The sequence below is a fragment of the Urocitellus parryii genome, chromosome 6 (assembly GCF_045843805.1).
Source record: "Urocitellus parryii isolate mUroPar1 chromosome 6, mUroPar1.hap1, whole genome shotgun sequence".
Lineage (NCBI taxonomy): Eukaryota > Metazoa > Chordata > Mammalia > Rodentia > Sciuridae > Urocitellus > Urocitellus parryii.
Window position 1 is genome coordinate 191,367,876 of NC_135536.1, and position 16,899 is coordinate 191,384,774.

The window sequence follows — 16,899 nt, forward strand, 5'->3', positions numbered from 1 at the left end:
TGAGGGCTTATTTAAATGATCTCTGAGGTCTTGGACCCAGGCCAATCAGCTGTCAGGGCTCATGATAAATCGCAATGCATTATTGATAATAATAATTACTGGGACATGCGCGTTCTGGCCGGAGGGGGGTAAATTTCCCAACTCCAGGAATTTGTGGCGGAGAGGGCAAATAACCGCGGCTCTCCCGGCGCCCCGATGCTCGCACCATGTCGAGGCGCAAGCAGGCGAAACCCCAGCACATCAACTCGGAGGAGGACCAGGGCGAGCAGCCGCGGCCGCAGCCGACTCCAGAGTTCGCAGATGCGGCCCCAGCGGCGCCGGCGGCGGGGGAGCCGGGTGAGTGGGGCTGGAGCGCCCGCCGCGGCGCTGGAGTTTCCCTTACGTTCGCGGGACCCTCGAGGGCGCGGGCTGCGGGGCGCTGCGGCTTCTCGTGCGGCTTCTGGAACCGGGTTCTGGGGACTCCCTCTAAGGGAAGGGAGGCAGCCTCATCCCCCCCCCACCTCCGTCTTTTCAGATTTTACACTTTTTTTTCCCTCTTCTCTCTTGTGTAAGTTTCACCCCCAGCTCTTTCCCCTCTTATTGTAAAGTTGATCCCCACTCTCTGCTGTCTCCCTCACTCCTAAAAGGGTCTCCTCTCCTAGTCCTCAGCTTCTTTCTTAATTGGTTCCACTGCTTTAACTAGTAACCCCCCCCCCCCGCGGTAACTTCGGTTCCCCCTCCCTCTCTGGCGCCGGTTTTAAAAGAAAGAGACCCCCAAGGCTCTCCTCCCTGTCCACCACCCCTTGGGGGCTTTTGTAGGAGGGTGGAGGAGGGGCGCACCCCTGGAAGACCCCCCGGAGGAGGGCGATCTGTTGCACGCGCCCCTCCCAGGCCAAGTGGGGGAGGGGGCGCGACCTCTGCCCACCCGCAGGGGTTGGGGTGCTGGCCACCCGCGCGGTGGAGGGGGCTGGAGCGCCCTGAGAGTTGGTGGAAAAGAAAACTCTATTTCTCCTTTCACGTTTTTTTCTTTTTTTCTGTTGGTTTTCGCCTTTTCCCCCGAGGCTACGCCGCCTGCCGATCTTCGCCCTAACCTTTCGGGGCCTGACCTCCAGCCATCTTTGATTTCCGACTTCCTAAAAATAACCGCGGTAACCGGAGGGGTGCTGGCCCCCGGGGACCGGGGCAGCCGGCGCACCGCCACCCCGCCGTGGTGCACCCGCTGGGCTCCCTGCACGTTTTTTTGTGGGGAGCTGGGCGAGGTGAAAGGGGCGAGGTCGGGCCAGGGTTGGGCGGTCGCGGCCAGGGCGAGTTCCTGGGGCTGACCCGGCCCACGTTTCCGCGGCCAGCGCCTCCGGGTCCAGAGGCGTTCGGGACACCAGTGTAGCCGGGAGCCGGGGGCAAACTCCCATTCTCCCCGGCCACTTAGCCGAGGAGGTTTAGGAGCGAGTCGATTTCCCACTATCTCCTCTCCGTCGCGGCCCGCCAAATTGTCGCCTGATAAATTTTGAGCCGTATGCGTGGGGGGAGGGGGCATTTTTTAACCTCCTCTCGGAGCCTGCCTTCTCATTTCCCAGTTGATGGGCTGTGCGTGGCAGCCCCGGCCACCAAGAAGCCAGTTCCGACACTGGCTTTGGGGAGAAGACGGTTGCTACTTCTGGGTTCCCGTACTCTCCTTTGGGGAAGCAATGCAATTTTCCAAATATATACTAGTTAAAATTAAGTCACCGCGTCCCACCACCCTCTAAACAAGATTTCCAGGGCAAATGAAAAATACTGGCTTGCCCGAGGGGGTGGGCGTGGGATTTCGGGGCTTCTGATGGGCAGGGCAGGGCACACTCGAGGGCGCAGGAGCCGGAGTGGACTCTCTTTGTGCCTCGGCTGGGAGGTGGGGGGAGCGTGGAGAGGCTTCGTGGCCTGGCCCACCTGGAACAAAAGGGTTAACCCTCCGCCTGCCCGCCCGCCCGCCCGCTTCCTCCCGAGAGGAGGGGCGAGCTCCTGGCGCTGACCCCTCCCCTGGTCCTGCTTTGACCTCCCCTTCCCTCTTCATTTTGGGTGGGCGCACACAAGTGGGGCTTTGCACCTTTTAGGGAAAGCTTGTTAGCGGAGGGCTTCCGAAATTTACGTTGGCCGGAGCCTAAGTTAGCTGAGCTGGGTCAGAATCTCCGGCCTGGCTGTGCGCTCCCACTGCGATTTGGGAGGGAGTTCACTATTGATCCGCAGGGTTTGTGCAAACCAGCCTGGCCGAGTTGCCCGCGGTCGCCCCCTGGAGGCGAGTTCTGAAGCCAAGCCCTCTGCTAGGAGGCGGGTCCCAGCACCGCCGCTGGCTCACACCTGGTGAGTGGGGCCGGCTGAGGAGGGTGTTGTGCAGAGTGCTAGGTTAGGCCCAGGACGGGCACCCCTGGGGATTTCTTGCAGTGACTCCGGCCAGTGCCGTCTGTGCCCATTATTCATCGCCAAGGTTTTGGAATTCTTGGAAAGAATTCCTTGATCCTAGAATGTATTTGCAGAGCCCTCAGTTGCCGCTTTGGGACAGTATAGTTTCCCCAAGTAGGATATTTTTTTTTTTTTTAATGGCTACATTTTGGATGTTTGCATTTGACGAACCTCATAAATAAATGATAGGTATGATTTTTAAAAAATTGGACTGGCTTTATTTTTGCCACGATCTTTGAGAAGGCAGTTGGGGTGGGGAGGAAAAATGAAGTCCGGGGTAATAATTAGCAGGTCAAAAAATCTGCAGGTGGTCGGGGAGGGAGCTAACTCTACTTAGGGAAAATTAGCATTTTCTCAAAAGGGTTTCAAATGCCCTTTGTGCTAAACTGGATTACAACCATCAACGATTAAGATTCCCAAGTTTCAAGTAACTTCCTAAAGTGACCTACACTGGCTTTGGTGAGGTTTCAGGCCAATTCATCTGAGTTTCCCCCCAAAAGAAGAGGGGACTGCAATTTGCCCACAACCCCCTTTTTTTATTCATTAAAAATAAACTGCATCGCTGAATACGCTCCTCAACTGTAAGAACCCGACCCTACACTCTTGGATTCAAGTCAGTTACACTTGTGTGGCTCCTGCAGTTAGTGAGTTTCCCTGTAGGTAGGGGCTGGGAACCATTTTGGGAGGCTGGAGATGGTTATCTTTCCCTCTTTTGAAATGTGAAGTGTTGGTGGGTGCTAGGGAACTCGTTGGTGGTGTTTTTTTAAGGCATTAGAGCAGGGGTTGTGTTCCTGTCTGGTTGCATGAGCTTCAGCAGTGTGAACAGGAGGCTAACTTCATTCTTTTTTTTCCCCCCTGAGTTTTTGGGTTCCTTATTACAACGGTGATAAGATGATAGTTAGATTATTTGAGTTGTAGAAGTGTGTTAGGAATGTGATCAATAATTTTGTTAAAAAGAAAATGTTCTTAGTTTTACTATCGTGTCAGGGTGGTGTTGTGTGCTGCTCGCTGAAATAATTCTGCAGAGAAAATAGCCTCCTCTGTGGTCGACCCAGTCTGGACCTCAGGTACATGATCTTTAGTCCTCACAACCAACTGTGGCTTCAGGTTGGGATGACTTTGCCCACTGGTGCCTGGCCTGCTTGTTTTTTCCAGCCTTGCCCTAAATCCAAGGGGTTGCGTTTGTGGTGGTCTTTGAGCAGTTGGTGGTGGGATGGGGTTATCTTCCTTGTTTCCCAGATGAAAAAGTCATGTCTAGTGTTGGAAGCTGGTTGGGTTTGGTAATCACCCTTTCAGTTTTTCGAATATGCCCTTCCAGGCTTTAGATGAAGAGGTTCTAGGGAAGCAAGTTGGACATGACGTTGGCGCTTGGTTTCTTTGGGCCTTACTAGTAGTCCTGGAAAAAGTGATAGGGAACTAATTTCTTGAATTCTTTCCCCTTTCATAGCACTTTTAACCTATTGTACTTTGGATTATTTAAAAATAAAAATTCTAGACATGTTTAAAGGCCTCTAAATCCAGACAAGAACTGCATCACTAGTCACTGCCATTAAAAAAAAAAACTTTTTTTTTCACACTCTTGTCAGGCTTTGTTCAGGAAGGATCCTCAGGAGGGAACAAAGCCCCTTGCCCTCTGGAGTCTGCAAATTTCAAAATGGGGCACATCTCTAACCCCGATGGCCAGATAGATCACACACCTTAGCAGTCTTTTTTGATCTTCTTACTCTTCCTTTTTTCACAGAGCCTCCCTGGACGTTGATCCAAGGCCCCTTGAAACTTTTTAAAATTTTTAATTAAGTAGAAATTTAATTTGGGGTCTAATTTGCCATCTACACATTTTTAAAATTAAACTGGTTAACAGGGCCCTTGCCACTGGCTCAACAACACTTGGGGACCTAATTTCCTTTTGTTTTTTTGGTAAGCCCTTATCTGGGTGGTGGGGGAGGGCAGGAGATGTTGTGTGCCTTAGATAATCTGCTCATAGTCATTCTTCTAATATAGGAATGAGAAAGCAGATAAGCCCGAGTCATAATGCTTCCCTCAAGATACACAGGTTTTAATTTTTAAGCGTTTTAGCGTCTCCAGAATTTGATTGGCCTCTGGCAGATTAACTTTCTTCCTTCACAATACCAGGAGTATTCTCTATCCATTTGGCTGTGATTGAATCTAAGACCCCTGCTGGGTTTACTGCATTCTTCCAACTTATTGGATAACTAGATGCTGAGAGATAACATTCCTAAAATTCGGGGTGGGGGTGGGGCCGAGGGATGGAAGAAGGAGTTGCTGTGTAATCCCTCTGAACTTTGCTTTTTTCTTTTCGGGTTAACTTAAGCATACCCAGCCATTGTTCCTCACGGAGTCCTCTTACTCCTTGGCAAATACGCCTTCAGGATGTGCCAGGGGTGACGGGGATGCACCAGTACTTTTTACTGCACAGGCAAACAGAGCTGCTGCTGTTTTAAGACTCAAGCTGGATGTTGCCGGTGCGGCTTCGAGGCTTGTGTATACAGTGAAGGCAGCTGGTTTTCGGGCTGTAAATCACTCTGGGAACCAGTAGATCCTTCCAGCAGAGGAGCTTAACCTTTTTTATGCCGTCGACATGTTGAAGATCCACGGGATGCCAAGGGAACAGAAGTGCCGTTCCCCAAAAAAAACGAGACCTTCGTGATGTGCGCCTGGCCCTCCGTGTCTGCGGGCTCTGCATCTGCAGATTCAACCAAGCACATGTCAAAAAATGTTTGGGGAAGGGCTGGGACTGTGGCTCAGCAGTGGTGCACTTGCCTTGCGTGTGTGAGGCACTGGGTTCAATTCTCAGCACCTCAGCGCCACGTATAAATAAATAAAATAAAGGTCTATCAACAACTAGGGGGAAAAGTGTTTGGGGGAAACCTTGCATCTGTTCCCGCCCTGCATAGGCTTTTGTCTCTTGCCCTGGCTCCCTAAGCCACACACTTTAGAACAATGACTTCCCCTACATTTACATTGTATTAGGGGTATTATGAGTCACCTGGGGAGGATTCAAAGTATGCAGAGGGATGTCCACATTATATGCAAATACTGCTGCCATTTTGTATCAGGGACTTTAACAGGCATGGATTTGGGTATCCTGGAACTGGGTCCTGGTCCTCCTGCTTGTACCCAGGGGTCTATATTAATTAATATAATACATAACAATTCCTAATACAATAAGTAACGGGTCAGCATCCTGTTAGGTAACCACCGAATTGTCAAGTCATTGCACCAACTGTAGTGCCATGTAAAAATGTGTGTGTGTGTGTTTGTGACAGTGTCACAGGCTCTGCTGATACCATTGTCACTTATTCCTCACATGCCAAATTAAAAGAAATGCCCATTTTCAGTACTTACGAAAAGTATTTTTTTCCTAATTTCATGAACCCCTAGTTAAGAATGCCAGCTTTAGAAGCTGGGGTTGTGGCTCAGTGGTAGAGAGCTCACCTGGCATGTGTGAGGCACTGGGTTCAGTTCTCAGCAGCAAGTAAAAATTGATTAATAAAATAAAGGTGTTGTGTCCATCTAAAACTAAAAAAAAAAATTAAAAGACTGCTTTTAGGAGCTGGAGTTTGTGTAGTTCATTGATAGATCGCATCTTTAGCATACACACGGCTCTACACACGGCTCTGGGTTCAATCCCTAGCACTCTGCCCAACAACAAAAATTCCTGCTTTAGAATGTACCTTCAGTGAGAGAATATTGCCCCTAGATTATCATCTACCGGGGAGAGGGACAGAAACATTTATTGATATGGTACTGGTTTGTGATGCTCCAAAGAAACCACAGTATGATATATTTATGATACATTATAGCAGGACATGGTGGATCAGCAATTTACAGAGACCTGTCTAAAAATTAGGGGCTGGGGATGTGGCTCTGTGGTAGAGCACCCCTGGGTTCAATCCCAGTACCATGCGGGGGTGGGGGGGTGGACTAGGTCCCTTGTCTTATTGTCCTCCTTAACTAGTATCTAAGAACTCAGTACTTATTTATTTATTTTTAGTTTAGCTGTATGTCACCTTGAGCCACTTAATTGTTTCTGAGCCTCAATTTTCACATCTACAAAACAGCAGAAAGATGCTTGTTTGGTTAAGTGGATTTGAAGATATTGAGTTCAGGCACAGGCCTTTGACGAGTATGGGTGGTGGGTAGAGGTTGGCCTGGGCCCTAAGGAGCAGCGTGGGGAGCTTCACATTTTTGCGGGAACTTTGGGTCTTCAGAAGCAGGAGAGAGACGCAAGGGTGAGGTGAGGAGTTAGCTTGACCCAGGAGTTTTAGGTGTGTTTTAGATGTTTAATGTCAATCTAAAAGAAGCCGTAGGACAAAGGTGGGTACAGTTTACACTTTTCTCTTCCACCTGAGTTCCCAGGTGCATTCTACAGGAGGTGGATACCAGCAACTGTTTCTCTTGTATCATTTTCCGTTTCCATGTACATATTTATGTCTTTATCTGTGAGCCCAAATGGGAACACATTATATATACATCCTGTTCTCTTCCTTTTTTTCCCTCTTATGAAATAACTCCTGGGCGGTTGTTCTGTGGAGGAGCACACTAATACAGTCTACTTGTCTTGGTAGGATACAATGTTCATCTTTTGTGCACTCTAATTTATTTAACCAGAAACTTCCTGATGGACAGTGTGTGTCCATTTGTGTACTTGTTTGTTAATGTGAGAAATGCTGCAAGAAATACCTTGCAATACAGGAAGTAAATTCCTAACAAAGGAATTGCTGAGTCAAGGAGAATTAAACTAAAATTAAGATGTTGCCAGATGACTCCCTGAAGAAGCTATATCCATTTATGTTCCCCAGAGAAAGTTTTTGACACATAATTACAAAATTGCTTTTCCAGAAAGATTGTGCCAGTTAACACCACCCCCATTACCTACCCATAAGCACTGCGTTTGAGCACATGAATTGCATATACAGATACCATTGATCTGGGAATTGATGAGATTTTTTTTTCTTTTGTCTTTGTTTTTTAACTTGACTCTTAACCTAGGACTGAGTCAGTGCTATGGAGGCCTTAGGTCTTTGTGCTCTGCCTCCCCTATGCAACTGTCTCTGGAAGTAGCCTTGTGGCATCATATTCCTTCTGGGGCTGAGGATGTAACTTAGTGGTAGGGCACTTGCCTAGCATGCATGAGGCCTGCGTTCAATTTCCAGTACTGGGGGGAAAAAAAAGGATGTGGAGGAATAGTGGTGGCACATGGCTAATCCCAGTGACTCAGGAGGCTGAGGCTGGAGGATTGCAAATTTGAGGTAAGCCTGGGAGAATTAGCAAGGCTCTGTCTTCGTATGAAAAAGCATCCCTGGTTCATCCCAGTGCCATAAAGAAGGAATGTGTGTGGTTTTTCTTGTGTGTGTTTTACATGTGTTTGTGTGTTGGAAGGAGGGACACTTTTGAAATCTCAAAAATATCCCTGAGAAAAAAGAGCTGCAATGTAAAGACATGAAAGGAAACACAAATGGTGGGTCCATTTGTGTGGTTGCCCCCACAGCCCTGCTTCCTCTGCACACAGTAGGTGGTGAGTGTGGTTGGTGAGGTAGGCACTGGGTGACTTTGGAAGTCTTCTTTTTACTCAGTCTAAAATTGATAAAAATGAAGTCAGTTTATTAAGGTTGTTCTTCAAGATCCATCCTTCCTCCAAACTATTGGAAGCTTTTCAGTCAAAATCCATGGTTTACTAACATAAAAAGCAATTGTTTATTTATTTGAAAGTGGTGTGCATCCTTGCCTTGGCTCCATCTACATGGAGAAGTCACACATAGGCTTCATTTTAAACAAAAGAAGTCCTGCTACTTCCTGCTTCTGGGGCTTACATCACCTGACTTGTGCAGCATGCAGAACTTACACTCTTTTTTTGCACGGTGGGTGAACCAGGATTATCTTTGTCACCACTGTAAACAGTTTTGCCTTTAAAAACAAACAAACAAACATGTGCACACTTGATAACATGGATCTTTGTGCTTGTGCAAATGTGTGTATGGCTCAGGTTCACAAGCCCAGAGGTGCTATGTCTGAGACTCCAAGCTCCAGTGCCTTCTTAGGGGAGGGCCTAACCTACCTGATAGGGTGGCAGGGGGCTGGACAGAGACTCCCCACCAGGCTTCAGATTCCTAGGACCCAAGCCTCTGGGTACAGCACAGTCCTCAAAAGGGAATCAGAATGTGTATGCTAATACTAACCCTAATCTGGATAGGATCCACTTGCCCCCAAAAAATCTATGGGTCAGTCATTTTTAAGAAGATAAGACTCAAAATAGGACTTAGCTTTTGTACACAGATGTTCCTTGACTTATAGTGGGATTACATCCCGATAAACCCAGAGTAAGTTCAAGTTATCGTGAGCAGAGAATGCAGTTAATATGCCTAACTGACCGAGCACCGCCGCCTAACCACGCTGTGGTGCTGAAGATCTCATTTGCTGCTGGTGATTCTGTGGATTTCCAGCATCACAAGAGGATTCCCAAGCAAAGGTCAAAATGCAGACTTCCAAGTACTAAGCCTGTGTTACTGTCACACTGTCATAAGTTGAAAAAAAACAGCTGAAGGATCCTGGATCAGGGATCGTGTATTTCATTTCAGAAAAATAGAATTATGGCAGAAGTTGTTAGTCTGTGTGTGTGGTGGGGGGTCCACCATTCCTTTCCCCTACTTCCATACTTCTCACTTTCTATGATGGCTTCTTTTTCCTTTTAAAGTCCTAAATGTTAAGACACTGCAACGGGTTTGTCATAATCTGAAAAAGTCAATGAAGTCTTTTACGTTCGTGTCTTGCTTGGGCATTGCAGTCTTTTTCCGTGTGTTTCCCACAGGCGAAGCTGTTCTGAGAACATTCTTCTTGTCCTTCCTATCTCAATTCACCCAAGTTGCTGTGCTCTATATTTCACATGGATTTAGTGTTACCATCTGAATTGTTGGCACCTTTAAGCTTTTGTTGCCCCTGGAAAGCGGGTGCTGGGTGCCTTGGTTGAATGAGTCATTGACTGCCTTTCACTTACTATGGGTTGAAGAAGGAGGTCAGCAGCCATGATCTGAGCAGGTCCAATGTCCTTCTCTTAGACAGCATAACCCATCTGTTTGCCTCTGCAAGCTGACTCTGAGAGAGGTGCAGGGGTTGGGATGGGATTGTTTTGGTAAGTTATATTCCTTTCCTAGGGTTGCCATTAACCAACTGCCTTAGACTGGATGACTTAAATGAACTGAAATTTATTCTCTCACAGGTATGGAGTCCAGGCCGGTCCAAATGTAGGTGATAGCAGGTTTGGTTCCTTCTAGAGGCTCTGAGGGAAACATCTGGTACATCTCAGATCTCCCTTTCTCAAATAACAATACGAGCCTTGGATAAACCCTAGGCCCAGTCTAGTTACATTTGCAAAGACTTTATCTGATCAGGTCACATGAGAGTGGGGTGGGGTGTGCCACATGGGGAAGTAGGACCATCTTTTTTTTTTTTTTTTTTTTTGTCCCCCCTTGTGCTGGGTTTGGAACCCAAGGCCTCACATGGGCCAGGCACACACTCTACCACAGAGCTGGCGCTGGCCATGTCTTTTGGGGGAGCATAATTCAGCCCACAGCTTTGTTCATTCCGACCTTGTGGGTGCATCTGTCTCCAAGTCCAGCTTTCTCCCGTGGGAACACCCGAGGAGTGCCTGTCATTGCAAGTCGCGGTTCTTTCCTAGGTGTCACATGTCCTTTCCTTGGGTTGAGTTCTTAGCTTTTTTCTCTCTTGTCACAGGTGCTTCAATGAACCACATAGGCAGTGGCGATGAAGCAGGTGGGGACAAAGCCACTGCCAAGCGGCTCCGCCAAGAGGACACTCACATCTGTGAGAAATGCTGTGCCGAGTTCTTCAGCCTCTCGGAGTTCTTGGAACATAAGAAAAATTGCACTAAGATTTCGCCTGTCCTCATCATGAACGACGGCGAGGGACCAGTGCCTTCAGAGGACTTCTCCAGAGTGGTGCTGAACCACCCGCCACTCAGCCCCAGCAGTAAGGATGGTCACCAGGGGAGCAGTGGCAGTACCAAGGAGAAGCCGGGCGCCGAGCCTGTCCTGTACTTGAAGGCAGAGGCCGCCCTGCCGCCCTCGCCCCAGGACATAAGCTATTTACCCAAAGGCAAAGTGGCCAACACAAACGTGACTCTGCAGGCACTCCGGGGCACCAAGGTGGCGGTGAACCAGCGCAGCGCCGACGCCCCGCCTGCCCCGGTGCCCAGCGCCCACGGCATCCCGTGGGTCCTGGAGCAGATCCTGTGCCTGCAGCAGCAGCAGCTCCAGCAGCTGCAGCTCACCGAGCAGATCCGCGTGCAGGTGAACATGTGGGCGGCGCACGCCCTGCACTCGGGCGGGACCGACGCCCTGAAGACCCTGGGCAGCCACGTGTCCCAGCAGGTGTCTGCCACGGTGGCTCTGCTCAGCCAGAAGGCCGGAAGCCAAGGCCTGTCTCTGGATGCCTTGAAACAAGCCAAGCTACCTCATGCCAACATCCCTTCCACCGCCGGCTCACTGTCCCCAGGGCTGACCCCCTTTGCCCTGAAGCCAGACGGGTCACGGGTGCTCCCGAATGTCGTGTCTCGGCTCCCGAGCGCTTTGCTACCTCAGGCCCCAGGTTCTGTGCTCTTCCAGAGCCCTTTCTCCGCCATGGCGCTAGACCCATCCAAGAAAGGGAAAGGGAAGCCACCGAACATCTCCGCTGTGGATGTCAAACCCAAAGACGAGGCGGCCCTCTTCAAGCACAAGTGTAAGTACTGTAGCAAGGTTTTTGGGACTGATAGCTCCTTGCAGATCCACCTCCGCTCCCATACTGGAGAGAGACCCTTCGTGTGCTCTGTCTGTGGTCACCGCTTCACCACCAAGGGCAACCTCAAGGTACACTTTCACCGACACCCCCAGGTGAAGGCGAACCCCCAGCTGTTTGCCGAGTTCCAGGACAAAATGGCAGCAGGCAATGGCATCCCCTATGCACTCTCTGTCCCCGTCCCTGTAGATGAATCGAGTCTCTCTTTAGACAGCAAACCTGTCCTTGTAACAGGGACCCCTTGCGTAGGGCTACCTCAAAATCTCTCTCCGGGGACTAACCCCAAGGACCTCTTGGGTGGCCCGCTGCCCGGCGACCTGCAGCCTGGGCCTTCTCCGGAAAGTGAGGGTGGACCCCCACTATCTGGGGTGGGACCCAACCATAATTCCCCAAGGGTTGGTGGCTTCCAGGGGAGTGGGACCCCCGAGCCAGGGTCAGAGACCCTGAAGTTACAGCAGCTGGTGGAAAACATCGACAAGGCCCCCACCGACCCCAACGAATGTCTCATCTGCCACCGAGTCCTCAGCTGCCAGAGCTCTCTCAAGATGCATTACCGCACCCACACCGGGGAGAGGCCTTTCCAGTGCAAGGTCTGTGGCCGGGCTTTTTCTACCAAAGGCAACTTGAAGACGCATCTTGGGGTTCACCGAGCCAACACATCTGTAAAGACCCAGCATTCGTGCCCCATCTGCCAGAAGAAGTTTACCAACGCGGTCATGTTGCAGCAGCACATCCGAATGCACATGGGTGGCCAGATTCCCAACACGCCTCTGCCGGACAGCCCCTGTGACTTTACGGGTTCCGAGCCCATGATGGTCGGGGAGAGTGGCGGCACAGGTGCCTCCTGCCCCGAGGAGGTCGAGAGCATTGATGTAGATGAAGTAACGTCCCAGGATGCCCCCGCTGGCTCCTCCAAGGTCCCTGCACCTCTTCCCAGCACCCACTTGGCATCACCCACCCTGGGGTTCCCTGCGATGGCTTCCCTAGATGCCCCGGTGAAGGTGGGTCCTGCCCCTGGGGGCCTGCAGCACCAGAGCAGCCATGGCTCCGTGGAGAGCGACGGCCTGACCAACGACTCGTCCTCGCTCGTGGGCGACCAGGAGTATCAGAGCCGAAGCCCAGATGCCATGGAAACCCTGTCCTTCCAGGCCGTGTCCCCGGCCAATAGCCCAGCAGAAAGCATCAAGTCCAGGTCTCCCGATGCTGGGGGCAAAGCTGAGAGCTCCGAGAACAGCCGCCCCGAGATGGAAGGTGATAGAGCTTTGGATTTCACTTATGTCCCTTGTGGGCTCAAGGTCATCAAAAAGGAACCTGGGTTGAACTTTGCAAACGGAGTGTGATCTGAAGCAGCTCCTCTGTAGGGCAATTAGCTTTCCTGTACTTCTGGGTAGAGGGACATAATAACCACCTCTGTCCTAGCTGTGAACAGGCTTTTTACTTATAGTGGTTAATGCAAATTGGGTGTGGACAAGCATCATTATTGTTGGTTTTTATTTTTTGTTTTTGACCCCATGGGGATCTAGGGGTAATCTTAAGCAAATCCCAGTAGCAGTTGGCAAAACTGCTTTTTGGCCACTGAAATGAACTATAGTTTCTTGATTCTGAGGTCTTCCTCCCTAATGGAATGTTCACAAGTCATTTATGAAATGGGGGGGTAATATCTTTTAAGTGTACAAATCATTTTGGGGCACGTATTGATGTCATTAATAGTAAGATAGAGTAACAGGTGCATCATAGAATCAGATAGGTTCTGGGCAGGTTTTAAAGGTAACTCTTGATGCAGAAACTTGAACTTGAGTTACATGTATTCCCATGTTGCCCATTCTTTGATGCAAAACTGAAAACGGTCCATTTTCCAGTCTCTATTCTTTGTGCAGATGAATAATCCAAAGGCATGCTGCTGGTGAGGTGTCATTTCCTGTAAGCCATTTTACAGGATGGTTTAGTGGGCAGTTGTTTTCAAAGCTGTCTTGTTTCTAAGGATGAGTGGGTGTTGGATGATAAAGGTTTGGATTTTCTTCCCCTCACATACTAGGTCGTAGCAGTCTCCCATCAACGTTTATTCGAGCACAGCCCACCTATGTCAAAGTTGAAGTTCCCGGCACATTTGTAGGACCCTCCACCATGTCCCCAGGCATGACACCTTTGTTAGCGGCCCAGCCACGCCGACAGGCCAAGCAACATGGCTGCACGCGGTGTGGGAAGAACTTCTCATCCGCCAGTGCCCTTCAGATTCACGAACGCACGCACACTGGAGAGAAGCCTTTCGTGTGCAACATATGTGGGCGAGCTTTCACCACCAAAGGCAACCTGAAGGTGGGTTTCGCTGCGCTTTTTGGCAGGGTGATTTATCAGTGTGTTTCGTGATCAATTCCACTTTAGGAATTTTATGTGTGTGTGTGTGTGTGTGTGTGTGTGTGTGGTACTGGGGATGGAATCCAGGGCCTTACACATGCTAGACAAACGCTCTACCACTGAGCTACATCCCCAGCCCCAATAAATTCCATTCAAGACAAGGGAGGTGCTGGGGGTGTAGCTCAGTGGTAGAGCGCTTGGCTTAGCATGTGTAAGGCCCTGGGTTCCATTCCCAGTACTGCAAAAAAAAAAAAAAAAAAAAAAAGGCAAGGGGATATATAATCACATCTCTATAAGTGATGGCTCTTGAAATTTTTTTTTTTTTTTTTGGTACCAGGGGTTGAACTCAGGGGTACTTGACCCCTGCGCCACATCCCCATCCCTATTTTGTATTTTACTGAGTTGCTTAGCCCCTTACTTTTGCTAAGGCTGGCTTTGAAATCGTGATTCTCCTTTCTTAGTCTCCCGAGCCTCTGGGATTATAGGTATGTGCCACTGTGCCTGGCTCTAATTTTCTTTTAATAGTTAAAGGCTGGGCTTTGGCTCAGTGGTACAGCACTTGATGGGACATCGAGCAGGCATGAGGCTCTGGGTTTGATCCCCAGTGCAGCAAAAAAAAAAAAAAAAAAAAAAAAACGCTAAGTAGATCCAATATGAGTATTATATAGATGCATGTCCGGAAGCACTGGAGTTTAAAACAAACAGTGGCCTCCAGGTTAATAGCCGTGCAGCCGGGTCCTTCCAGAGAGTGGTCTGGGCTATTACTGCTGTTAGGAGGAGCTGCCCCTGTGAAGGGTGAAAGTGTCCTGCAGATGGAAGAGGGCTCTGGGGTTTTCCACCTGGCCCCACCTCTGGTTTTCTGTATAGCCCTGAGCAATGTGCATCCCTCTGAATCTTTCTTTCCCATCTCACAAGTAGATGGGTTCATTTCCTTATGGTTAAAATAAAAGTCAAAACTTCATCTTAAAGTTGACCTAAAAGGCGTTCTCTATTTTAATTATGTAAATCTAGTTGGTGAAAGCTTTGTGGTAGGAATATGTAGTGGCAGCCTCTTGTGACACCTAGAACTATAAGGATTCATCAGTGCATAAGCCCCTGGCTTGTTTGGGCAGGTGGCTTGCTGTGACTCGGTCTCCCTGGCTGCCCTGGATGGTGGTAATGATGAACTCCAGAGTTCTCCTGGAGCAAGACCAAGTGCTCTTAACTAGAGCCTTCCCAGTCACTGCTAGCAACAGCAGTGAGCAGCTGCTAGTGATGCACAAGCAGCCTCTTCTGTTCCGCACCATGGGGTGGCCACTGGTCTCCAGGGTGTCAGTAAAGATGCACTGAGTGCCTGAGAAACCTGATATCTCGCGCAAGGCTTTTTAAACTTTTAAAGAAGCTAAAAAAAATATTCGAAAACTTGAAGGGCAGGCAGGAGAAATAATTATGGAAAGCATCCAGGTTGAAGAAAAGCCAGGGGACAGGTAGTAGGGTCTTTCCTTAGGAAGACTTACATTGAATAGCATCTCCTTCTCAACATGGCCTTCTGTGGCTTTCCCAACCAGATTTCAGTTTTGTTTTTTCCCAGTGCTGGGGATAGAACCCAAGGCCTTGGTTTTTGTTGTTGTTGTTATTGTTTCTTAATGGTACCAGGAATTGAATCTAGGGGCACTTAACCGCTGAGCCACATCTTTAGCACTTTTTATTTTGAGACAGGGTCTCCGTATGTTGCTGAGGGGCTTGCTGAATTGCTGAGGCTGGCCTTGAACTTGTGATCCTTTTGCCTCAGCCTCCCAACTCCCAAGCCACTGGGATTACAAGCGGAATAGGACAAATATTGACCTTGACATTTGGAACAGTGCTTGGCATGTAGCAGGTGTTCGAATAAGTACACACACAGAGACAAGAGTCTAGGCATTGCCTTGGTCTCTCTAGGCAAGAGTGCTGGTCAGATACTGCCAGATCTCTGCTTCCCCCTTACCCAGTATTTGAATTTTTATTTTATATAATCTACTTCCTAAATAAAAAAAGCATACTGAGAGACGCTCGGTTGGGTAGAACCAAAGCCACATGCAGGCTGGTTTGGTCTTGCTGGGGAGCAGAGGAATATTTGCTAAGAAACTCTGTCCTGTCCGCAGGTCCACTACATGACACATGGGGCAAACAATAACTCAGCTCGCCGCGGGAGGAAGCTGGCCATCGAGAACACCATGGCCCTGTTGGGTACGGATGGAAAGAGAGTCTCCGAAATATTTCCCAAAGAGATCCTGGCACCCTCGGTACGTGTGGACCCTGTCCCTGTCGTGTGGAACCAGTACACCAGCGTGCTCAATGGCGGCCTGGCCGTGAAGAACAACGAGATCTCTGTGATCCAGAGTGGCGGCATTCCCGCCCTGCCCGTCTCCCTGGGGGCCAGCTCTGGGGCCAGCAACGCCACGGTCTCCAAGATGGACTCCCAGTCCGGGGGCAGTGCCGAGGTGGAGAAGCCAGGTGTTGCCGACAGCGTTGCCAAACACCAGTTCCCTCACTTCCTGGAGGAAAACAAGATCGCAGTCAGCTGAGCCCAGGAGCACCTGCCGGCCAGGAGAAGTGCAGATCCTGTGGAATGGACGGGAGCTGGACTGGTTTTTGGTTTTCTTCAAGAACCCATCTCCTCTTTTGTTTATTCTTACTGATATGCAAATGATGTTTACGGTTGTGACCTCAACCTTGGGCAGTCCTACAATCACGATCCGTTGCTATGCTGCTTTGCAAAAAAAGGAAAAATTGAAAAACAAAAATAGGCATACCAAAACAGACTAGAACCTTTTTATTTTTTATTTTTTATTTTTTTCTTTTGGAAAGAAGCGGGTCTTGCAAAGTAGCTTTGTTACTTGCGACAAACTGTATGTATACATAGAAGCTTTGTACAACCTAGAGTGACTTTCCAAAGACTGTTGCCTCTTTCAGGGTGAAACAGTTGGAATTTACTGCACCCTGGTGGAAAAGACAACTACTTAGCCTAATTGGGTGGGTGGGGGGTACACTCTACCTCCAGGGCAACCAAATGTGCATAAGTAAGTGGATGGACACCTTCTGCCCTCTACTTAGGGGCCTGTGTTACATGACCTTCAATCCTGTGCCCATCTTTTTTTTTTTTTTTTTTTTAAATTTTTGAATGTACTTTAAAAAAAAAAACCAAACAAAAAACAAAACAAAAAACCCTAAGGTTGTAGAATGAACAAAATTCCTTCAACCTTAGAATCTTAGGTAGGATGCCCTTTCATGGACTTATTTTAGTCCTTAGGGAGCCAATGTGTGTGTTGCTGCTTATTTAAAGACAGTTCATTTGAAGCC

At 49.1% G+C, this 16,899-nt stretch overlaps 1 protein-coding gene across 4 annotated transcripts; it reads left to right on the forward strand.

Annotated features, from left to right (window-relative positions):
* The first annotated feature begins 206 nt into the window (after window positions 1-206).
* Sall4 (spalt like transcription factor 4) lies at window positions 207-16,124 on the forward strand. Of its 4 annotated transcripts, none has more exons than XM_077800077.1 (4): window positions 207-336; window positions 10,165-12,477; window positions 13,262-13,542; window positions 15,702-16,124. In XM_077800077.1, the coding sequence occupies exons 1-4, from the start codon at window positions 207-209 to the stop codon at window positions 16,122-16,124; spliced, it is 3,147 nt and encodes a 1,048-aa protein (XP_077656203.1). The 4 variants fall into 4 exon arrangements, with proteins under 4 accessions (XP_077656203.1, XP_077656204.1, XP_077656205.1 ...); XM_077800078.1 differs by having other exon boundaries at window positions 10,165-11,169; XM_077800079.1 differs by having other exon boundaries at window positions 10,165-11,151; window positions 13,256-13,542.
* The last annotated feature ends 775 nt before the right edge of the window (window positions 16,125-16,899 follow it).

Coding starts and splice junctions, on each gene's coding strand:
- Sall4 (XM_077800077.1), top strand. CDS start 207: ATGTCGAGGCGCAAGCAGGCGAAACCCCAGCACATCAACTCGGAGGAG. Junction 337..10,164: donor GCCGGCGGCGGGGGAGCCGG/GTGAGTGGGGCT, acceptor CTCTTGTCACAG/GTGCTTCAATGAACCACATA. Junction 12,478..13,261: donor CAGCCGCCCCGAGATGGAAG/GTGATAGAGCTT, acceptor CTCACATACTAG/GTCGTAGCAGTCTCCCATCA.